Source organism: Haemorhous mexicanus, chromosome 29 (assembly GCF_027477595.1).
Source record: "Haemorhous mexicanus isolate bHaeMex1 chromosome 29, bHaeMex1.pri, whole genome shotgun sequence".
NCBI lineage: Eukaryota > Metazoa > Chordata > Aves > Passeriformes > Fringillidae > Haemorhous > Haemorhous mexicanus.
In genome coordinates this window covers 4214618-4237509 of record NC_082369.1, presented here as the reverse complement: position 1 = coordinate 4237509, position 22892 = coordinate 4214618, and the positions used below count along the sequence as shown (strand labels likewise).

At 44.7% G+C, this 22892-nt stretch overlaps 1 protein-coding gene across 1 annotated transcript; it reads left to right on the top strand.

The window, feature by feature from the left end:
• Window positions 1–41: 41 nt before the first annotated feature.
• On the top strand, window positions 42–18090 carry LOC132339613 (scaffold attachment factor B1-like). Its single transcript, XM_059869955.1, has 19 exons — window positions 42–419; window positions 1184–1271; window positions 2639–2703; window positions 2790–3068; window positions 4171–4233; window positions 5048–5075; window positions 6022–6523; window positions 6952–6998; window positions 7409–7509; window positions 8314–8463; window positions 8562–8662; window positions 9130–9266; window positions 9803–9891; window positions 10408–10544; window positions 11167–11460; window positions 12123–12260; window positions 14117–14156; window positions 16137–16249; window positions 17691–18090. The coding sequence occupies exons 1-19, from the start codon at window positions 225–227 to the stop codon at window positions 17809–17811; spliced, it is 2688 nt and encodes an 895-aa protein (XP_059725938.1). The 5' UTR covers window positions 42–224; the 3' UTR covers window positions 17812–18090.
• The last annotated feature ends 4802 nt before the right edge of the window (window positions 18091–22892 follow it).

Sequence of the window (22892 nt, the reverse complement as noted above, 5' to 3'; positions counted from 1 at the left end):
CGGCCGCGTGACGTCACCGCCGCTCCGGAGTTGGCGGCGCCGCGGAGCGCGCGGTCCGCCCGGGCCCCGGCGCGCATGCGCGCTGCCCCTCCCTCTCTTTCCCGCCCCCTCGCTCTCCCCTGCGCCCCGGTTCTCCTCCATTTTGTGCTGCGGCGGCGGCTGCGCCTCTCCCGCCTCGCTTCCACCCCGCCTCGCCCCGCGCCAGCGAGTCTAAACCGCGGCCCATGGCGGAGAGTCACTCACCGGGCGGGCTGGGCGAGTCTGCGTCCCTGGCTGGGCCTGGCGTCTCCGGTTCGGAGTCGGAAAGCCGGCGGCGGCCGCTGAGCGAACTGCGCGTGATAGACCTGCGGGCCGAGCTCAGGCAGCGCAACCTGGACAGCGGCGGCAACAAGAGCGTCCTCATGGAGCGCCTGAGGAAGGTGAGGGCGCTGCGGCTGCCTCAGGCTGCGTGGAGCGGCTGCGACCCCGGCCCGGCGGGCACCGCTGAGGAAAATGGCGCCAAAGAGCGCCCGGGGCCGGGGCTGCGCCGGGGCCCGGCAGGATCGGTGCGAGCGTTCGGTGCCCGGCGGGGCTGGGCCGGCCCAGGCTCGCCCCGTGACCGCTGCTGCTCTCCCGGAGTGTCACCGAGCCCGCTCCGATCCCAGCGCTCGGCCCGGGTGTTCCTAGCTTCGTGCACCGCAGGGTTCTGCTGTTCTCTGAGCTGCTGGATTTACGGTTCTGTGCGCTGTCTGTCGGGATTTTTGCTGCCTGCTGGTGTTTGTCTGGCAGTTTAGCTGGTAGCCCTTTCACTGTATCCTCATCGCAGCGTTTCGTGTGTTAATACCATGAGGAATCCCTTCTCTGATCTGCTTGCTGTGTCCCAGAGCCGAGGATTTTACCCTGTCACAACAACCCGTGTGTCTGTGCACAGTTCCAAATGTTGTAGGATGGATGATGAACAGTTCCAAATGCTGTAGGATTGGCTCTTTTTTGCTGACAGTTTTCCCAGAACCTTACACCAACATGTTACTGCCTTCTCCCTGCTTGTTGCTTTGCTCTGGTGGTTTTTCGTCTGTGTATCCAAGTTGCTGATTCATGGTTTGGAATTTTTCAGCCTCTAGTGTGCAGCTCTTAAGCTCAACAAAAATGTACAAATGAATTTTTTTATGTGTATTTTTATACCTTTCTGTTTTACCCCTATTAGGCTATTGAGGAGGAAGGAGGGAATCCTGATGAAATTCCGGTGGTTTCAGAAAATATGATGAAGAAAACTCCAAAAAGAAGCAGCAAAGGTACAGGGCACCTTATAATCTTTGAGTTTTCAAGCAAGTATACTCTTGAAATGGAACCTTCATAATGGTTTTTTTTGTTGCTGGTACTCTACCCCACATTTGTGCTAAAGTTTTTAGGGATGCATGATATAGTATTAAACTGAGCAGTCATTTATTCAGAGAATTTCATATGTTTATTAAGGCAGGAAGTATTGAAGGATCTGTTGGTTTGTTCTCAGAGTTCCCTGAAATTTGAATTAGGAATTACAAAGTAACACTGAAGCAGTGTCAGTGGTTTTAATACCTTTTTTTAATGTAGAAATGCAGAGTTTTTAGCAAATGCAAAATAAGCTCTGTAGTGTTATGCTTAATAGCAGTTGCAATTTTCTTCTCAGAAGATAAGTTTTTAATCTATTTCTGAAGTCAGATATGTTTTCAAGGCCTTATGCTTGGTTTTTGTAGTAGTGAGACAGTCTTATATAATCCTTATTTTCAGAAAATAATTTACTGGTTTTCTAAAAGTAGTTAATTAGCACAATTTGATCTTATTTTGTAAGCAATTAGTGTTTAAACTTTGCATTGGAGGTGAGCAAAATAACTAGTTCAGCTGGAGTATTTTTATTACTAGATTTGGTTTACACAAAATGCAGATTTGTGAGATGAAACTCGACTGTTTTGCCAGCTAATTTGTTTGATTTTTATCATCATACCTGATTTGGAGTGATGGTGCAATTGCTTGCAGGCTAAAATGTGAAGTCTTGATCACATAGAGGGCAAATGTCAGAGCTCTGGGTGAAGGAGGTCTTTTAAATCATATTAATTTCCAAGTCTCATGTCTATTACAGCACTTTTAATGTAGGGATGGAAATAGGTGAAATATTCCTCTTGGCTCTAAAATCCTTCTCACTTGTAATGTGCTTGTAGTTTTTGACGAAAATCAAATTCATAAAAGGTCAAACAGCTGCTTAGCTCTGAGTTTGAGGAGTTGCTCCTTGGTGCTGAGGCTGGTGCAGTGTTTTCAGTAATTTCATTAACTGGGATGATTCACATCCAGCTGGTGGACAGAGCACTGCAGGGAAACCCACAGCTAGAGTGGGGTTATTTCAGTATTTTGTGCTGTGTTTTGTTTATTTGGTTTATTTTTCTTCTCATAAATGTCTGTGAAGAACTGAAAGGTTGAGGTAATAAATTGCTGCAATCTGAGCTGAGCCCGATGTTCTGGGGAGGTCACAGAGCTTGAGCTCCTGCCAGGAGCTGGACTGTGGCCTGTTTGTCACAAACAGGGACAAAACTGAAGGAAACACCAACTCTGGTGAAAAACTAAAGCTTGAGGGGTACAATTATCATTTCTGCTCTCATTCTAATGATGATGATGATGATGTTGTCAGGACGTAGAGCAGATGAAGAGGGAGTGGAAGACAACGGCCTGGAGGAGGATTCTGGAGATGGCCAGGTACAGGGGGCTGCCTTTGGAGGGGGTGGTGACAGATGGCTCTCAAGTCACCCTGAGTGTGACATGTGCTTTTTTTCTTTTCACAGGACGATATTGAAGCAAGTTTGGATAACTTGCAGGATATTGACATGATGGATATTAGTGTGTTAGATGAAGCTGAAATAGATAATGGCAATGCAGTAGATTGTGGAGATGATTACACTGCCCATAATATTCTTGACTCCCTCTCTGATAGTAAAGAAAATGCTGATGCAGAAGTGAAGGAACTTCCAGATGAGCCTGCAGAGTATGTTGTAGGTCACTTGGAGGCATCCCCACAATTTTCAGAAATTAAAGAAGAATCAAGAGAAATACCAATAGTGATGGTATGCATCTCTTATGTGTGTGGAATCAGGGTTTTCTTTTTAGAATTTATTTATTTCTGGATTAAATAGCAAAGTGGTGGCTAAAGAGTACTTGGGAATATTTGGAGCTGTACTGGTTCTTATGGTCATTGCTTTATTTTTGACATATTTGTGGAAATATGTGTCTTAATTTTTAAAATAGTTAAATGTCGTCTGTACACGTGATTGTATTAATAGCACTTTACAGAGCATTTGTTTTTAATCATGCTTTGAACTTTGCTTTACCTTATTAATTTTAATATGTATATTATTCTTATTTTAACATCTTTATTTTAGAGAACATGTGAGGCATACGAATGGTGTAGCTTACTTCTCAACTGGACAGCACTACTTGGGGAATTATGTTCAAGGTTATTTTTCAGCTAAGATTGGGTCTTGCAGTAATTCAGTTGCTGAAGGTGTTTTTATGTTGGCTTTCTGTGTTCATCTGGCTGTTAACACTGGGCTAGAGGATAATCAAGTGCTTTATCTCCTGAAATGTACAACAAAGCATTTGAAAGAAGTTATTTCTGCCCCATCTGATGAGGGAGTGTTGCTCTTTGTTGTGTGTCCACATTGACTACAAGGTTCTAAAGTTATGTGGTTCTTTTCTAAAGCTGCAGAAATAAACTTGGCCCCCTATCCCCAGGCATATCCTTGTCCTACACAAATCAAATGGAAATAGTCAGAAAAAAAGGAGGTTTTTTTAAGTGAGTAAATGTCTTGAGGCTAGGTCAGCTCCCATAATTACCAAGTCCTGTGGGCTTTTTGGCTCTGTGTTGGTGCTGTAAATGACAGGGATAGAAATCAGAGAGATTTTGCTGTTGGAATCCCTATACTTAAAATATTTTTGTGAGCTGACCATCACAGTTAAGAGATAATGAGAGATTTTATTCAGTCACTGGGGATCAGGAAAGTCCTGGGGGTTATCACTCAGTTTTTACCATTTTTGGTTGCTTTGGGTGCTGGATGTGTTTGCTGGTAAGAGCTGTCAATGCAAATACAAATCTTCACTTTCTCACTCGGGTTTAACTCACAATATTCCTTTATAGATAACAAGATGTCTCCTGTTTATTTTTTAAAGGTAGAGTTTGAAGATGTTGGGAACAGCTTAGATGCTTCTTCATCAGATTTAACCATAATAAAGGTAAATGGTAGCCAGTTTTTCTTTACAAACAAAAAAAGCATAAAATACACTATGTAATACTGTATGGTGAAACTGTGTGTGTATAGTGGATGCATTCTTCCTCTACAAAGAATGGGAATTAACCTTTGGATTTAATCATAGAGACAAAGATTAATTTCTTTATCAGATCATATATGTGAATATATAGATGTATATATATATAGAAATATCTTTATGATGTATGTATCACACTGAGTTTGGTGGTGGATTGGATTCCTTTTATCTGATGTAAATACCAGCTCAGTGCCTTACTTTGTATTTAACTTCCATTAAAAATGTACATGTCCCAGGGTGAGAAGAAAGCTGGAACTGTCTATTCCTGAAATGCTGGCCTTGTTTCCAGATCACTCCTGGTAGGTTAAGAGCTCCAGCTCCAGGTGAAGCTGGTGTTACTGTTGATCCTGTTTTCAGAAAGGAGACTTCAAAAAACACAGGGTAGAGGAGATGACTTGAAGATAACTTTCCTCTGTGCTGCTTACATTTATTGATTTATTTATCCATGTGAATGTGTACCATGTGTTCAACAGGTGGCTGAATTTGAGAGGTTTTAAACTTTTCAGACTTCATAAAACTTTTGAGAATATTTTAAGCTAATTTTTTTTTTTTTGATAAATTTATTTGAATTTCAATGTTTTCAAGGCTGAAATAAGCTAAATTATAGTAGTGCTTTCACTAAATACTCTCCTGTAATGGGTGGATAAGAAATGTCATTCGAAATAGCATCTTGATTATGAAATAGTGATATTTCTCCTTTTCAAAATCTTTTTCACTGCAGGAACTTGAAGAGTTACCTTTGGAGCCAGGTACTGTTTGTTTTTGTTTGGTTAATTTGATTTTTTTTTTTAAATTAAAAAAAATTCCTGGGCATTTGAACAGTTTCATTCTTCATTTAGGCTTTTTTGCGTCCCTGTTTGGTTTTTTTGGTTCTTTTTTTTAATGCATTACTGTAGTGTACGTTATTATGGTGGAAAATCCAGGTCATGCAGGGTCATAGAGATTGGAAACCCAGTCATATCACCAGATCTGTGAATAACCACCCCTGGAAAACTTGTTAATTGCCATGAAATGGTTCCCTAGAACTGTTACTGCAGAGTGAAGTTGAGGAGCGAGCCTTAAAGATGTAAAGGTTCTAAAAACAGATCTTGTGATATCACACTGTACAGTGGTTCTGTGAATAAATATAAATACAGGAGTGTAGGCAGTGCAAAGCTCTGGTGCAGAACAGAAATGAAGGAGTGACTGGACTTCAGAAGAAGGAACACGCTGCCATCAGGAATTTGCTACAGATCCCACTCGCTTTCTGGACTGCATACACACTCAGAACCATCAGAAGATGCCCAGTTCTCATGTTGGACTGTCTCTGCTAAAAGAACTTCACAGAAATTTGGAAAATTGAACTCTCAGTGCCTTGATACGTTCAGTTAAGCATCTCGGACTCTGGAAGCTAACTAGAGAAGAAACAGAGCTGAACGATTTGCTGAAGAATATGAAGGCTGAGCCCGAAGTTTTTTGTTAAATCTGTGGGGGCATTTTTCTTGGCTGTTGAGGTGCTAGGGCTGATTTGGCAGGGTGTGAGAGAGCAGTTAGCGTGGTAGCTGTAACACTGTGTACACTAGGGTTTTCCAATCTCTGTGTAGCTTAGCAGTTCTCTTGGTGTTAGTGTGGCAGCCATGCCAGTTCCACATTTGTGATTGCTGTATTTCCCTGGTGATTAAATCTTGTGCCATTCTATTCCTGTTAAATCCGTAGAAAATGAGAAAATACTCGACATTTTGGGGGAAACTTGTAAATCTGAGCTACTTAACGAAGAACCTCCCGAAGCGGAGCGGCCGCGTGCGCAGGAAGCCAGTAACGCGGGGCCAGGCAAGAGGCTGGCTGAGGAAGAGGACGCTCTCGCTGCCGCTCAGCTGGAGGAAGATGCTTTAGCTTTGGACAGCAAATCGGCCCAAGCTTTGGCAAGGAAGGAAGCAAAGCGTTTAGTGGTAGCGAGAGGGGAGACAAGTGAACAGAGCCCCGAGGAAGAGGCCCCGGACTCTGAAGGTGTAGTGGTAGAGACCCTAAGCGATCAGAGTAGCAAACGCTCCCAAGGCCTGGAAGCCTCTAGTGGGGAGGCAGCGGAGAAAGGCGCAGGTGCCGAAGCCAGAGATAGCAAAGAAGATGGCAAGAGAGCAGAAGACAAAGCTAATTCAGAGGAATCTTCCCCTGCCACTAAAGAGTCCTCAGCCAGTGAGGGCGGTGATCAGAAAAAGAGGTTTGTTTTTTCTCCGTTCTAGACCAGATGCTATCTTTTATCATTGGTCCTTAAGTGATGCGAATAAGCTGTTTCCTTCAATTGGCCTCCGAGACTGATGAAATTGTAGCCTATTCCTAAAGGTCTCTTTTATTTCTCCATGTGTAAATATTTTTTTTTTCTTAAGAACAGTGGGTTTGATTTCTTTTCCTTCCTCAACCTTCAAAGGTTGTTTTCCCCAAATTACTCTTATTTCTGTCATCTACAAAACAGAATTGTCCGTTTAGGGGTACAAATCCCTATTTCCTGTCACTCTTCTAGAAAATTGCCAATAATAGTGTTTATTTTGGAACTAATTTACTGGTAGGTATCCAATTTTAGTTGTGCTGTCTAGAATTAATGGTCTTTTTGCATATGATCTCTTAAATAATGTGGTGTTTTATCTTTAGCCCTGTTGAAGACAAAGATACAAAGGCAGTCACAAAAGACGAGAAAGGTAGGTGCACATTTGGGGGTTTTTTGGGTTTTTTATTTTCAAAGGACCTGGAGTAAAAAGGAGGGCTGTTAATTCAGTGAACTCTCAGTGTAGTTGTAACACAGCCCTTCCAAATATAACTAAAATATCAGTTCTTTGTAACTTCTGTAACATTATTAACAAACAGAGTTGGGGCTTATTTTAAATAAGTTGGTTTTTTTTTTGTGATGGAACATTTGATACTTAGTAATTCCCCTAAAAGTGGTTGAAGTACAGGAAGAAAATCTGTAGCTGCAAACTCTTTGAGGCTCTTCAAATGCACATTTACTATGGAGAGTTTTATGAAGGAAAATCGTGGGGGGTTTAGGACTCTGAATTTTGCACTGTTGCATTTGTGTTTCACGTGGTGTTTTGTGTTTTTTGTGCCCCAGGCCGTGTGGGGAGTGGTTCTGGCAGAAATTTGTGGGTTAGTGGACTTTCCTCCTCTACTAGAGCTACAGATTTGAAGAACCTTTTCAGCAAGTATGGAAAGGTATGTAGTGGGTATGTAAATTAACAAACCATTCTGTCAGTTTAAAAGGCTGACCTTAAATTTCACTCTTATTTTCCCTCATGAATAACTGGGCAGGCTGAGTTCCTAACTTTGTGTTCTGTGGAAAGGAGCACAGTTCAATAAAGAAGATTGCAATGGAGGGGTAGGAGCAGAGATGGAATTTGCAGAGAATATCTGTGCAGATACCTGTGAGAATGAGGCAATTCTTGACAGGAGAGACTGGGAGATCATCATGTAGTAGTCTAATTGTGTCTTGAGTATCTAGCAAGTAATGCTGTTTTAAACTATTCCATTTCAGGGGGTATTCTCTGGAGAAACCCAGTCTTTGAGGGCAGACTTCCACTTGTTTTCAATGCCTGCTGGCATATAAGAGCAGAAGTTGTGGAAGGGAGCTCTCTGTGTGACCATCTCCCCTTCTGCCAAATACTTTGTTTATGTCACTAAGTGCCACTGCCTGTCATAGATTGTCATCTGTGGGTACAGATGTCCTGTAAGGAAACAGAAAGTGGTAGTAGTTTTCTTTATTCAATTTTATTTTGGTTTTTACAGTCCCATTCTCCCTTCTCTGTGTATATCTGTCTTATGCTCCTGACCTGCTCAGCAACTTGAAGATGAATTTTCTGAGCTGCATGACTGAAGGTGTTCCTGCCTGTGACAGGGGATTCATTGAACTAAATGGCTTTTAAAAGTCCTTTCCCATCCAAACTGTTCTAAATGGTCATTAAGTTAGAATTTATTTAGTGACAGACCTGCAAAGACAGAATATTTTGTTTTTTCCCAAAGGTGGTTGGTGCAAAAGTGGTGACAAATGCTCGCAGCCCTGGCGCTCGCTGCTATGGCTTTGTGACAATGTCAACATCTGAGGAGGCCACCAAGTGCATTAATCACCTCCACAGAACAGAGCTGCATGGTAAAATGATTTCTGTGGAAAAGGTAAGTGGCAGCTATTTCGTGGCAGTGTAATGAAAATAAAAACATGCAATTTTATTCTCTGTCTCTGACTATGTAATTCTTTCTGGCTGAATTTCTAGGCAAAAAATGAACCAGCAGGAAAAAAGCCTTCTGACAAAAAGGAAGGTGAAACAAGGAAGGAAAAAGACAGGCACCATTCTGCAGAATCCAAATCTGAGAAGTAAAGTGTTGTTTTGTGTTTTATGATACTTAAAGACCACTCATTTCAAATATAGCCAGATGACCAAGTTGAACAGTAACTGTAATAAATCTTGATTTAATGTTTCATCCTGCATTTGAAATAGGGATAAGGCTTGGAGAGTTGATGTTTTCCAGTAGTAAGGGCATCTAACTGGCCCTCTGTTCAGAAATACAAAGCTCTTTAGTATTAGTATAAAAACTTGTTAGCTGTATGAGGAGATACTTAATCAAATTATTTATAGATAAACCATTATTTTTACCAGTCGTTTGTCCTCTGATCTGACTCTGTCTTGGACTCTACTTTTAACTGACAAATATTTCTAGGATTTAGTCTGTCTGTCTGTCTGGTAGACTGGCTGTGTGGTTAGTGAGTGATACTTCCAGCATTGGTTTTTCAAGTGCTTTGTTGCTTTTGAAAGAGGAATTTTGCTTTCCTGCTTTTTGTAGGTCTGTTGGTATTAAGAAGGAGGAGAAGATCGACAAAAAAGATGATGCTAAGAAATCAGAAAAAGATGAAAAAGAAGGAAAGGAAAAGGATGAACAAAAGACTGGGTCTTCTGATAGATCCAGGGCAAGCAAATCAGGTGATGCTGGCTGTCTTTCAGAAATGTTTTCAAGGTTACTTGTATGTTACTAGATGTGATTGATAATTCAGTAAGAAGAAGCTTACTTAGTAGAACTGACACAAACATCAGAAAACACCTTTAAAATTTTGACTTCAATTCCTAATAACTTAAAACAGTTTCCATAATTGTTATGGAATTGTCACTGGGTTCAGAACTGACACTATGTGGTTTGTGTCCTTTTTGGGGCTTTTTTTTTTTTTTTAACTGTGGCAAAGGATGTATTTTGTCGACAGAAGAATTAAATTAAATTTGTGTTCTTTTAGCTGTCATCCTTGCCAGAAATTACTGCTGTAATTTTGTGATAAATTTATTGCTCCCATCCTCAAGTTGGCCAAATCTTGGCAAGGTATTTAAATCATTAATAAGTGCCATAAGTTATTAAAAACCTCCTTAAAATTATTTTTTACTATTTACTATCCTCACAGTTTTGAATCTTGCAAGAATTGTTGAATGTCTTTTGTACCATTTATTTTTGGCTCTGTTTTGTTTTCTAGCAAGTCGAGGAACAGAAAGGACAGTGGTAATGGATAAATCTAAAGGAGAGCCAGTTATTAGTGTGAAAACTTCTGCATCAAAGGAGAGGGTAAGGCCAACTTCCAGAGAAGCTTTTGTGTAAAAATAGGTGTTAAATAGATTGATGTGCTCAGAGATGAAGGGGTTTTAGCCTTGCATTTTGGTACAATTATCCTTTTATCACTTTCTGGAAAGCATCAGGGGTTTAATGATGTGGCAGAGGGGAAATTCTTCTGTTTCACCTTTTTTATACTTTTTTACTGCTGACCTAGAGCAAGAAGTTGAGTTGCAATACGAAAGAGGTGTTAGGGTGATGTGTTTCCCTGAGCTTGGAATGCTGTTGGTGTGTGTTGTTTGAGATCAGTGCAAGTCAGATTGTGTTCCTCTAGTATTTCTTTGTAATGTTTAGAAGTTCTGCTCAAATTGGGGGGTACTTTTTTCCCTGGAATTCCACTGTTGTTTTTTACCCTCTGGGGAAGCCATGACAGCCTGTTTTGTTCAGATTGACATAGTGTAGACATTTGCCTGGGAGTTGCAGCTGAAAATGCACCATGTTCAGCTCATGCATTGTTCTGATTCATCTTAGAGCACAAAGAGCCAGGACCGCAAATCGGAGAGCAAGGAAAAGCAGGATATTTTATCTTTTGATAAAATCAAGGAGCAGCGGGAGCGGGAACGGCAGAGGCAGAGGGAGAGAGAAATCAGGGAGACCGAGAGGCGCCGGTGAGTTCCCAGGACCTCTGAACTTCAAATGGCATTTTTTACCCCTTACCTGTACCTTTAACTCCCTTACCTGTTCTCTGGTTTTGTTCAAAGCAATGCTGTGCTGACCCTCCAACAGTGATATCTCAGATTGATTTCATACTAATTACTATCTCAGATCGATTTCATACAAATTATTGCTGGAACAGACATAATGCCAAGTGATAGAGGATTTTACTGCTGAAATCCATGTTCTCATCACACTTCCATAGGTGCTTTCAGGCTTTTTCTTCCACTTGACTGGTTTTGAATTTTCTTGATTTTTTTCCCCAGAAGCTTGTAAATACTTTTTGTACATCAGATTTCTGTCTTAGGACTTGCTGTGTTCTCTGAAAGCTTTTTCAGACCTGACTTAAGAGTAGATATACGTTACTTATGCAGAATTTTCACCTTTGCTTCTGTCATTTCTGTGGAGATTTTTATTTTCCCCTAAGCTTAATTGAGAAGAAGGGGGACAACATAGAAACTTCTTAAAAAAAAAAAAAAAGGCAAAACCAAACAAGAAACACAACCCAAAACAAAGAAGCAGTAGGGCTTGGACTGAAGAATCTCAATTAAAAACTAAGTATCTCTTTTAAATTAGAGAGAGAGAGAGGCGAGACCGGGAGCAGCGGCTCGCGGCCATCCACGAGCGCGATGAGAGACAGAGGCTCCAGAGGGAGCGCGAGCGGCTGGAATTCCAACGGCAGCGCCTGGACAGAGAGCGCCTGGAGAGGGAGAGGCTGGAGAGGGAAAGGATGCACATAGAGCAGGAGAGGAGACGGGAGCAGGAGCGAATCCAGAGGGAGAGGGAGGAGCTGCGACGCCAGCAGGAGCAGCTGCGCTACGAGCAGGAGCGGAGATCTGCCATGAGGAGGCCTTACGATCCTGACAGCAGGTGAGGAGCAGGGCAGTGGGGCTCCAAACTCCTCAGCCATATCCCCCTGGGGAGCCTGTGGAAATGGGGAGCACTCTGGATAAGGCAGTCATGGGAGCTCACAGCTGAAAGACTCTTTAGGTGCTGCTTAACTCTAATAGCAACTTAAAGAGCAAATACCGTGCTTGTACACTGTAAGCACTGTTTGAGCCTACTCTTCTTTCCCAAAGAGGGATGACTAAGAGTAGTAACAACCCAGAGTTGTTACTTCTTTGAGTAATAGAGAGTAGAGTAGTAATAATAGAGTTAATAGAGTAGTAGAGTTGTAATAATAGAGTGGTAGTAGAGTAGTACTAGTAGCATGGTAGTAGAGTAGTACTAGTAGAGTGGTAATAATAGAGTTAATAGAGTAGTAATAATAGAATTAATAGAGTAGTAATAATAGAGTTAATAGAGTAGTAGAGTTGTTTGTATCAACTCTAAATGGTAAGGGAAAAGTTACTCGCTTTCTTCTCATGCCACCACATACTGAAATTAAGCTATTTTTGGTAAACCAGTTTTTCTCTGAAACCAAAATGCGACTCCTGCTTGACACACATAGATTTTTGATTCCTGGGTTGGATGAGGTTTGAGAGAGCAGGAAAAGGGAGGTGGTTCTGCTGATGTGAGCCCTGTGTGTGCAGGAGGGATGACCCCTACTGGCCCGAGGCCAAGCGGCTGGCGCTGGACGATCGCTACCACTCGGACTTCGGCCGCCAGGATCGCTTCCACGACTTCGACCACCGCGACCGCGGCCGCTACCAGGAGCACTGCTTGGACAGGTTGGCAAGGCGCTGCTGCTGCTGCTGCTGCTGCTGCTGCTGCTGCTGCTGCTGCTGCTGCTGCTGCTGCTGCTGCTGCTGCTGCTGCTGCTGCTGCTGCTGCTGCTGCTGCTGCTGCTGCTGCTGCTGCTGCTGCTGCTGCTGCTGCTGCTGCTGCTGCTTCTCCTCCTTCTCCTCCTTCTCCTCCTTCTCCTCCTTCTCCTCCTTCTCCTCCTTCTCCTCCTTCTCCTCCTTCTCCTCCTTCTCCTCCTTCTCCTCCTTCTCCTCCTTCTCCTCCTTCTCCTCCTTCTCCTCCTTCTCCTCCTTCTCCTCCTTCTCCTCCTTCTCCTCCTTCTCCTCCTTCTCCTCCTTCTCCTCCTTCTCCTCCTTCTCCTCCTTCTCCTCCTTCTCCTCCTTCTCCTCCTTCTCCTCCTTCTCCTCCTTCTCCTCCTTCTCCTCCTTCTCCTCCTTCTCCTCCTTCTCCTCCTTCTCCTCCTTCTCCTCCTTCTCCTCCTTCTCCTCCTTCTCCTCCTTCTCCTCCTTCTCCTCCTTCTCCTCCTTCTCCTCCTTCTCCTCCTTCTCCTCCTTCTCCTCCTTCTCCTCCTTCTCCTCCTTCTCCTCCTTCTCCTCCTTCTCCTCCTTCTCCTCCTTCTCCTCCTTCTCCTCCTTCTCCTCCTTCTCCTCCTTCTCCTCCTTCTCCTCCTTCTCCTCCTTCTCCTCCTTCTCCTCCTTCCCCTTCTCTCTTCTTCTTCTTCTGCCACCTTTCTTATGCCTTTCTTATGCCTTCAGGGAAATTTGGTGTCATCTTGTGGCTTGAGTGGTGTCAGCGGAGTAAAAGCAATCACTCCTGATTTCAAACGTGCTTGCAATCCTTTGTTTCTGTGGGTTAGGGACTGTCGAAAGAGGATGACCCCCATGGCAGGGAGGAATGATGAGGAGGACTCCATCTTATCCGAAGGCTAATTAATTACTTTATGATACTGTAGTATTCTATACTATATTACATTTAAACTGAGTCTGCCAAGCACTCAACCCTGTACACACTGCCCAGAATCTCGTGACTGTCAGCTCACAATCCTGACACACACACACACACACTTGGCCCTGACAGGCCAAGGAAACAAAACACCATCACTCTGGGTAAACAGTCTCCATATTGCATTTTGCTTTGGCACAACACAGGCACAGCAAATAAGAATTGTTTTTCCTTTCTCTGAGGTTCAGACAATGTGAATCTCAGATATATTCTTGGGAAGAATTGTGCCCTGCCTTTCTCTGTGAAGAGAAATGTGGCTACAAGGGAGATGGAGGCTGCATAAAGATTATAAGTCAAGTCCTAATGCAGTCTGCCATGGTGCTGCTGGAGATACAGCAGCTTCTCTCAAGATGTATGGAAGTCTGCTTTATGAAACCCCTAAGATTTAGCTGTTTCCTTTTGCTTTAAAACTTTCCCTGTTTTCATCTTTGCAGCCTGGCTAATGCAGGTTTTTAGCACCACAGAATGGAAAAATATTTTCTGTGTGGTGCCATTGAGATTTCTGTTTGCTCTCAAGGAATCTCTGGTGAAAACTGTTCTGTTTGTTTTTGCTTGTAACTCATTTCTGACACTGGTAGATTCACTCAGTGTTCTCCCTTGGTGTCACTGAGTACCTGGCCATCCTCAGTGCTGCCTTTTTTACCCATATTACAGTGATAGGTGTTAGTTTGATCTCTTTTTGTGCTATGAAGCAAGAACTCTTTTGAGTTATCTTACCACTGAACATTAGCATCCAGATTTACAGCCTAATTAAGATTAACTTTTCATATCTTATTTCATACAGACCTTGGAGTTATAATTACAGTGTTGATTCAACTGAAACTTTTCTGTTTTGTTCCAGGAGAGATTGTACAAGGGGAATTCCAGATCGAGATGGGCAGGTATGTTACAACCAAATTACTGCTTCAGTTAAGAACCAAAACAAGCTGACCCCAAAGCAGAAAGGACACAGTGTGCACACAGCTCAAACACAATCCATTCAGCTGAGATACTTGAGCAGAACTAATTTTGTGTGCTAATAAGCATAAAGTAAATTATTAGGTTATCTGCTTGTTGAGATGGTAGCCTGAGATGCAGCAAGGGGAAACCTCTGAGTTGTGGGAGCATCTTTTCAGGCTGATGTGTGGCAGTAAAAGCTTTTTGATTGACCATGTTAGGTGTTGAGAGAGCTGCTGTGCTTACTTAGCTGGCAATGGATGCCTTCTCTCACATTTATCTCAGTGAAACAACTGGTGCCAGAATGAAACAAGGCTGTAAAAGGACAGGTGTGAAAATCAATGCAACAATGGGATTCAAAACCTTTCATTTCTGAAGAGAGGTAGGAAGGAAGCAGATATTCTATATAAAAATTTACAATCTGAAGTCAAGAACATAAGCCTCTAAAAATCTTACCAAACAAAAAAGATTTCTCCCACCAGCGAAAAATAAACACCTGGAGTGAGCCAGGCCCTACAACAGAACCTGTACAAAATGAGACAGCTATAATTTTTTTTCCAATAAGCCAAATTTTTACAATCCTAGAATGTCAAGAAGGATGAAAGTTTGACAAGAAGGTCTCACAGATATGCATGCTTAGCAGAAAGATTTTTAAATTTAGAGTCTGATGAAGGAATAGAGATGGAAGCAAATTTTGATATAGAAGAAAAGAATTGCTGAGCCAGTTTTATTGGATAACCAGGGTGGCAAAGGGTGTGTTAGTTAGAAGGGGTTTTTATGACTTAAAGCAAAGGATAAACCCACCTCAAACAAGGAGATGTTTTTACCAAGCAGGAAGACAGCACGGGCAAACAAGTCAGCAAATGTTGCAAAGTAGAAAAAAGGTCTCAGAATTTTCCACTGCAAAAGAAGTGAAAAACATCTTCTAGCTTAAACTGTAATGTACTGACTTTTAGTGATTTGAAAATAGTAACATGAATGTGGTAATTAGAGTAGTTATGATAGGCTATAGGTAATAGTTAAGGGATAGATTGGTTCTGCTGTATGAAGATGCTCGGCAAAGAAAAGTCTATAATGCATTGTAACCAAAAGTAAAGTAAATAATGCATTGGAACCAAAACCAAAGGGTCTCCAGGCCTGCCTGCAGCTGGAGCTGGCAGCTGTGGGCACAGGCTCTGTCACCCACAACCCTGGACTGCTGTAACTTTTGGATGGAATAAACTGCATTTAGAAGAGCTGCTTGGAGTCCCACATCCCTCATTTAGGCTCTTACAGTGGCACCCAACGTGCAGCACCATTGGTCAGAGCCTGTATGAGGGATGCAGGTCTACAGGCTTGCCTGCAGCTGGAGCTGACAGCTGTAGGTACAGGCTCTTGTCATCCACAGCCCTGGACTGCTGTAACTCTTGGATGGAATAAATTACATTTTGGAGAGCCCCTGGAGTCCTGTATCTCATTCAGGCTCTTACAGTGGCACCCAACATGCAGCACCATTGGTCAGAGCCTGAGTGAGGAATGTGGGACTCCAGGCCTGCCTGCAGCTGGAGCTGACAGCTGTAGGTACAGGCTCTTGTCATCCACAGCCCTGGACTGCTGTAACTCTTGGATGGAATAAGCTGTGTTTTGTATACAATAAGCTGCATTTAGAAGAGCTGCCTGGAGTGCCACATCCCTCATTTAGGCCCTTACAGTGGTGCCCAACGTGTGGCACCATTGGTCAGAGCCTGAATGAGGGATCTGGATCTCCAGGGTCATGGGCAACAGAGCCTGTGCCTACAGCTGTCAGCTCCAGCTGCAGGCAAGCCTGGATGTATTGAACTGCATTTTGAAGAGCCACCTGGAGTCCCAGATCCCTCATTTCAGCTCTTTCCCCAGCAGCCAGCTCGTGGTGTTTGTCAGCCTGACCGTGTCCGTTTGCCTTGCAGCACTACCCAGACGAGCGGCACGGGGGCCCCGAGCGCCACTCCCGGGACACCTGGGGGGGCTACGGCTCTGACAGGAGGATGAGTGAGGGAAGAGGGATCCCCCCACAGACCCGGTTAGTGCCTGCCACATCAGGGAACTGACTGGGGGCTCTTCACATTTCCTCAGTGAACCTTGGAAGGGTGGCAACAGAAGCAGCTTGACAAGTGTGAATCCTCTCTCCAGATCTTTGAGCATCTGCAGGAGCAGGGAATTGCCACGTGTAGCTCCTCAGGAGGGAGAAGCTCTGTAGTGAGTAAAGAGCTGCTCAGTTAGCTCAGCTCCTGACTGTGCTTCTCCTGTAAATAACTTTCATTTCTACAGATGAGATTCAGTCTGTTTCTCCAGTAAGGCCTACACAAGTCTCATTCACAGCCAGTGGTCAGGTTTTAAAGGAAATTGAGTGAGAAGTCTCTGCAGTGGTGGGGGTAGAGAACTTGGACTCACCTGAATTGTAGTGGTTGAATTGTAGTGGTTTCTCTTTAAACCAGTTAATCAAGCTGGGCATATTCCAGCTGCATGATTTTCAGACGGAGGAGTGGCAGGGTGATTTCTTAACACCCTTTTCTTAATCACCCTCTGATTTCTTACCCTTTGCTAAGCACATCTCCATAATACATTCCACATGTGTCCAGTGTGTCCAGTACAGCTTTGACCTAATTGGTCAGTCCCTCCAAACACCATCCAGTGTCCAGTTAAGAAATCACCCTTTGCTAAACAAATCTCCATAACACATTCCACTTGTTCACCAAGGTAAGAATTGTTTCTCACTTGCCCTGAGCTTTCTCACAGCTTCCCAGGATCATCCTCCAAACACCATCCCCAGAGTCCAGTTAAGAAATCACCCTTTGCTAAGCAAAGCTCCTTAACTGGCCTCTGGGGATGGTGTTTGGAGATTTGGTTAGCAAAGGGTGATTTCTTAACTGGACTTGTGGAATATGTTATGGAGATTCTTTTAGCAGAGGGTGATTTCTTAACTGGACTCTGGTGATGGTGTTTGGAGGGTTTTCCTGAGAAAGCTCAGAGAAAATGAGAAACAAATCTTCACTTGCTGCACCTCTTGTTGTGCACATGTGGAATGGGTTAAGAAATCACCCTTTGCTAAACAAATCTCCTTCACACATTCCACATGTGCACAGCAACGTGTGCACCAAGATAAGAATTGTTTCTCATTTTCTCTGAGTTTTCTCAGGAGAACCCTCCAAACACCATCCCCAGAGGCCAGTTAAGGAGATTTGCTTAGCAAAGGGTGATTTCTTACCTGGACTCTGGGGATGGTGTTTGGAGTGCTTTCCTGGGAGCCTGTGCACATGTGGAACGTGTCAAGGAGATTGGCTTAGCAAAGGGTGATTCCTAACCCATTGCACACTGCACAACAGCAGGTGCAGAGATGAAGATAAGAATTGTATCTGATTTTCCCTGAGCTGTCTCCCAGCTCCCCAGGAGTGCCCTGCAGGGAGCTGTGTGTCTGTCTGTCTGTCTGTCCAGGGTGTGTGATGCCCTCGCTGTCGTTGCAGGCGCGGAGGCTTCGCCGGGAGCCAGGGCCAGGCTGTGCAGGGCACTGCTGTGCCAGGGGTGTTTGCAGCCCCCCAGAGGAGCCCCAGGCTGGCTGAGCCCCGCTTCAGCCGCCGCTACTGACGCCTCCTGTGCACAAAGGGGGTGTTTTTAATGCCACCTGACAGTGGGTGTGAGTTTTATTAACCCAGGGTCACCTTGAGGTTGTGATTCTAAAAATGCCAGACTGCTGCTGCGCTGTAGCCAAATCCTGTGTCAACTTTGGTTTGGGGTTTGTTTGGTTTGGTTTGGGTTTTTTTTTTGTTTGTTTGTAATGAACATGGTGTTGGTCAAACATCGCTTTTGAGTTTCTGTAAGTGAAACATTCCATTTTTCAAAAAGAATAAAATCCGTTTATGGCTACTGGTTTTTTGTTTGTGGAGTCTTTGGTGGCCTTGTGAGAGGTTTAAAAGTCATTAAAGAGACAATCTGCTTTTAGCAATCTGAGATTTGAAGAGAACTGACAGATCTGTGGCATTGTGGATGTGGAGGGGCCTGGCAGACCCTGCCTGTTTTTAATTATTTCCTTTGTGGCATTAAGTTTAAATATTCTTTCTGCATTTCCATTTTAGTTTACTGTCATTATGGGAATAGAAAGAGGAGGAAGAAGGAAAGCTGGGAGAAGGAGAGAGAGGAGGAAGAAGAAGGAAGGAAGGAGGCCTGAAAAGTAGGATTGAGTTCAGTCTAGGGCTCAGTGCTCACCCTGTTCACCTCCCTCTGATGCTGATAGCCTGTTCTGCTCATTGCTTTGCACCTTCAGCATAAAAACCTGGAAGTCAAACATGAGAATGCCCCCAGGGTCAGAAATCACATCTTCTCCCCCCTCAGCAGCACCACAAACACACCTGGGGGCCACAGAGGGGGCAGGAAGTGCCCTACAGCTCCTGGGCCCTCTGGGGATGCTGAGGGGAAGGAGAACACAGGAGAGACCAAGGACAGGTGTCCCCTGGGCTGTGCTCACAGGTTTGGGGTGATCTCACAGTGGTGGAGCCCCTCAGTCACAAATTTTAATTCTTTCTTTTCTTCCCCGTGGCCCATCTTTATTTCTTCCATCCACTTCTGGCTTCCTGTCCCTGTGCTTTAATTCCTCCCTTTAAAACTTCCTATTCATACACATACTGAAAAATGATATTAATTTATGTAATAACTGAGGGTGATTTCCAAATAACCCTCTTCCTCTGCTGTGTTATACACAGAATTTTAGAAGGTAAGGAATTCTGAATACAGATGCATACAGCTCTTGAACATACAACTATAACTTTCATATATATATATATAAATTAAACATAAAGACCTGGAAATGGTAAGAAAATCGGTTCTAGGAGGAGGAAATGGAGGTTTCTGTGTTTATTTTTTCCTGTCTCTTACCAAGCTGCAGGCTGAGATTTTGGCTCGATTGAAATCGCTGCCGCCGCCTGGCGGTGATGGGGAGGAACTGCAGCGTCCTGAGGGCTCGCGTGGAACTGCGGGGCAGAAACGGGGGTGACACCGGGGACTCGATGGTGGCCCTGGCACAGTGACAGCGGGGATTCACTGCTGTCCTCAGCACAGTGACACTGGGGACTCACTGCTGTCCCCAGCACAGTGACACTGCGAATTCTCTGCTGTCCCCAGCACAGTGACACCAGGGGCTTGCTGCTGTCCCCAGCACAGTGACACTGAGCATTCACTGCTGTCCCCAGCACAGTGACACCAGGGACTCACTGCTGTCCCCAGCACAGTGACACTGGGGATTCTCTGCTGTCCCCAGCACAGTGACAGCAGGGACTCACTGCTGTCCCCAGCACAGTGACACTGGGCATTCTCTGCTGTCCCCAGCACAGTGACACTGGGGACTCACTGGTGTCCCCAGCACAGTGACACTGGGCATTCTCTGCTGTCCCCAGCACAGTGACACTGGGGACTCACTGCTGTCCCCAGCACAGTGACACCAGGGACTCACTGCTGTCCCCAGCACAGTGACACTGGGGACTCACTGTTGTCCCCAGCACAGTGACACTGGGGACTCACTGCTGTCCCCAGCACAGTGACACTGGGGACTCACTGCTGTCCCCAGCACAGTGCCATCAGGGGCTTGCTGCTGTCCCCTGGCACAATGACACCGGGGACTCGATGGTGGCCCTGGCACAGTGACACCGGGAACTTGCTGCTGTCCCCAGCACAGTGACACTGGGGACTCACTGCTGTCCCCAGCACAGTGACACTGGGCATTCTCTGCTGTCCCCAGCACAGTGACATAAGGGACTCGCTAGTGGCCCTGGCACAGTGACTGACACTGGGCATTCTCTGCTGTCCCCAGCACAGTGCCATCAGGGGCTTGCTGCTGTCCCCTGGCACAATGACACCGGGGACTCGCTGGTGTCCCCAGCATGGTGGCATCAGGGATTCACTGCTGTCCCCAGCACAGTGACACTGGGCAGTCCCTGGTGTCCCCTAGTACAATGACACTGGGGGACACTGGGGGCTCGCTGCTGTCCCCAGCACAGTGACACCGGGGACTCACTGCTGTCCCCAGCACAGTGACACTGGGCATTCTGTGCTGTCCCCAGCACAGTGACAACAGGGGTTTGCTGCTGCTCCCAGCACAGTGACACTGGGCAGTCCCTGGTGTCCCCTAGTACAATGACACTGGGGGACACTGGGCATTCTCTGCTGTCCCCAGCACAGTGACAACAGGGGTTTGCTGCTGCTCCCAGCACAGTGACACTGGGGACTCACTGGTGTCCCCAGCACAGTGACACTGGAGATTTGCTACAGAGGGATCCACCAAAACCTGTGTGACCTCCTGGGGAAGGCAGGAAGGAGCCCCAGGAGCTGAAGTCCCAGTGTGGTTGTTCCAAAGGGATCCCAGCAGGATCCAAAGGGACCCAGGTGACATCCAGAACATCACAGAAGCACAACTGAACAGGAAAACAACACCAAAGAGTTCATTTGCTGGAGGGCAGGATTCCACACAGGAAGGGGTGTGGGGTTGCTTTGGATTTTTTGGGAAACTCACCCATATTGCCATCAATTTATAGGAGGTCTAACATAAAACAGCAACAAAAAAAGCTGGGTACCCCTGGATATCTGCACACCTGTCACTTCAGGGTTAACAAATTCCTTTCACTGCCCTGAACATCACCACAAAGAGATTTCAGAATTATTTTAACAGCTCACAGCACGACCCAGAAATTTAAGCCTTGGAAAAACAAAATTTTCCCTTTATTTCTATTGCACCTGTTTCACAAAGAGCCACATGGCAGAAGTTCCTTCTGCTGCAAAATGCTGCAGCAGAAAAAAATGGGTTTGAACAGATTAGAAAGGAAAACTGAGCTTTGGAAATCATCACGAGCTGACCCCAAAATACCAACACTATTTTTACAAATCACTGTGCACTTACAAAGCCTAAGTCTTGCCTCAATTTTATTTAGCATGCAGTTATTTAAAACCCACAAGCATTTTACCAGATGATGAAGATACTCTCACCACCACTGGGTACCAAAATTGAAGCTGCAGGGGGAATATTTTTAAAGAGCACCAAGTACTCTTTGGAACTACCAAGAGAACACCCACGAGGAGTGGGGAGAGATTGGTTTTCTGATTTCCACAACTACCCAGGGCTGCTTGGGGAAGAAGTTTTTCAATGTTGTTGTGTATTTGTGTAAAAAATGCATAGTAAAAATCAAAATAGCTCAAGGGAGTGCAGCTCTAGTCCTGGTTTCAGCATTTGTGAGTGAGAACATCCACCCAGCTCCTCAGCAGTGGCCATCAGGACACTCCCAGAGCTTCCTGCAAGGAATGAACCCAAACCCTTGGCTTTGATTTAATAACAGGGTCATTGTACACAGAGGAGTAGACTTTGCCCTCTTTATTTCAGCTTTTCTGTCCTTCCTAGAGCCCTGTGTACAGAGTCAAACACACCACTCATTTACAAACCAGCTTAAAACAAACATCTCACTTGGCCAAACAAAAAAACCTTGCGGAGCTCCAAGATGAAAATGTTTATCCCAGCAATGTCAGGAAGTTCCTTTCCCTGCATGTGGGCAATATTGCTTAAGGACTGGGATTTGGGATCCAGCAAATCCACCCTGTGCAACCTGGCAGTTTGAATGACACCCTGCACCACACCCAGCCAGCCCTGCTGCCCACAGACCTGGGAGCAGCAGCAGGGAACAGATTCACTCCCTGGGCCCTAAAAAGATCCATTTTCCTCCTGGGATATCCTCATTTTGGGCCAGACTGGAATTTGGGACAGTTCTGAACAGGAAACCCTCAGCTGCTGCCAAGACTAGAGAAAAAGCTGAGCTTAAAAGCTGCCCTGGGAAGTGTGCAGGGCAGGTTTACTGTGAAAACACTTGCCAGCAAAGGTTTGGTTATGTTCTTTAAAAGGAAACAAATCTGAATTTATTTCATAAACCTCTGATCTGGTTTTTATTCACCCCCTGTAGCAGCTGAGGTTGTAGGAACATGGCACAGCAGAGGATGGACAGATGAACTCAGAGGATCCCTGAACATCTCTGGGGCCTCACTGCCAATTTTTTCTGGTATTTTACCCCCTGTGATGTAGAGAAGAATCATCTCCATTTCCCAAAAGGGAAACTGAGGCACAAAGACACAATTCAGCATTTGCAGGAATTCACCACTCACAGCCTTTGAGAGCAGCTGGAGAATTTCAGCCCCTCCTGAAATCTCAGCCTGAATCTCCCATCCTCAGATCAGTCTCTGCAGAGTCAGCACCTAATCCAAGTCCAGAGTCCAGAAAAATCCAATCCAGAGTCCACCAAATCCTTGTTACTTGCAGGTAAAAGCACTGAAATGTTGGGAAATGAGCCCTAGAAATACACATTTGGTATTTTCCCCATATTAAAAAGAAGTCATTATACACACATTAACACTGGAACAGGCAAAAGAAATTTCATGTGAAGGCAAGATTTCCTCATGACCTTGTTCACCCTGGTTAGGGACAGATTTATTTAGATTTTCTACCAAAATCCCAAGTTCTCAGCTGGCATGGACACACTGAACTCCAGTCAAGGCAAGTTCTGCTCACACCCAGCAGCAGCAGCAGCATTTTTAACCCATCTCTCACGTTTCACAAGGACCATTTCCTCTTTTGGACTCTCTGGTGGAAGGCTGTTCATGTAACTACCACCCCAGCAGCCAAAAGAATAAGATCAGCTTGA

Coding starts and splice junctions, on each gene's coding strand:
- LOC132339613 (XM_059869955.1), top strand. CDS start 225: ATGGCGGAGAGTCACTCACCGGGCGGGCTGGGCGAGTCTGCGTCCCTG. Junction 8,663..9,129: donor GCAGAATCCAAATCTGAGAA/GTAAAGTGTTGT, acceptor TGCTTTTTGTAG/GTCTGTTGGTATTAAGAAGG. Junction 11,461..12,122: donor CCTTACGATCCTGACAGCAG/GTGAGGAGCAGG, acceptor CTGTGTGTGCAG/GAGGGATGACCCCTACTGGC.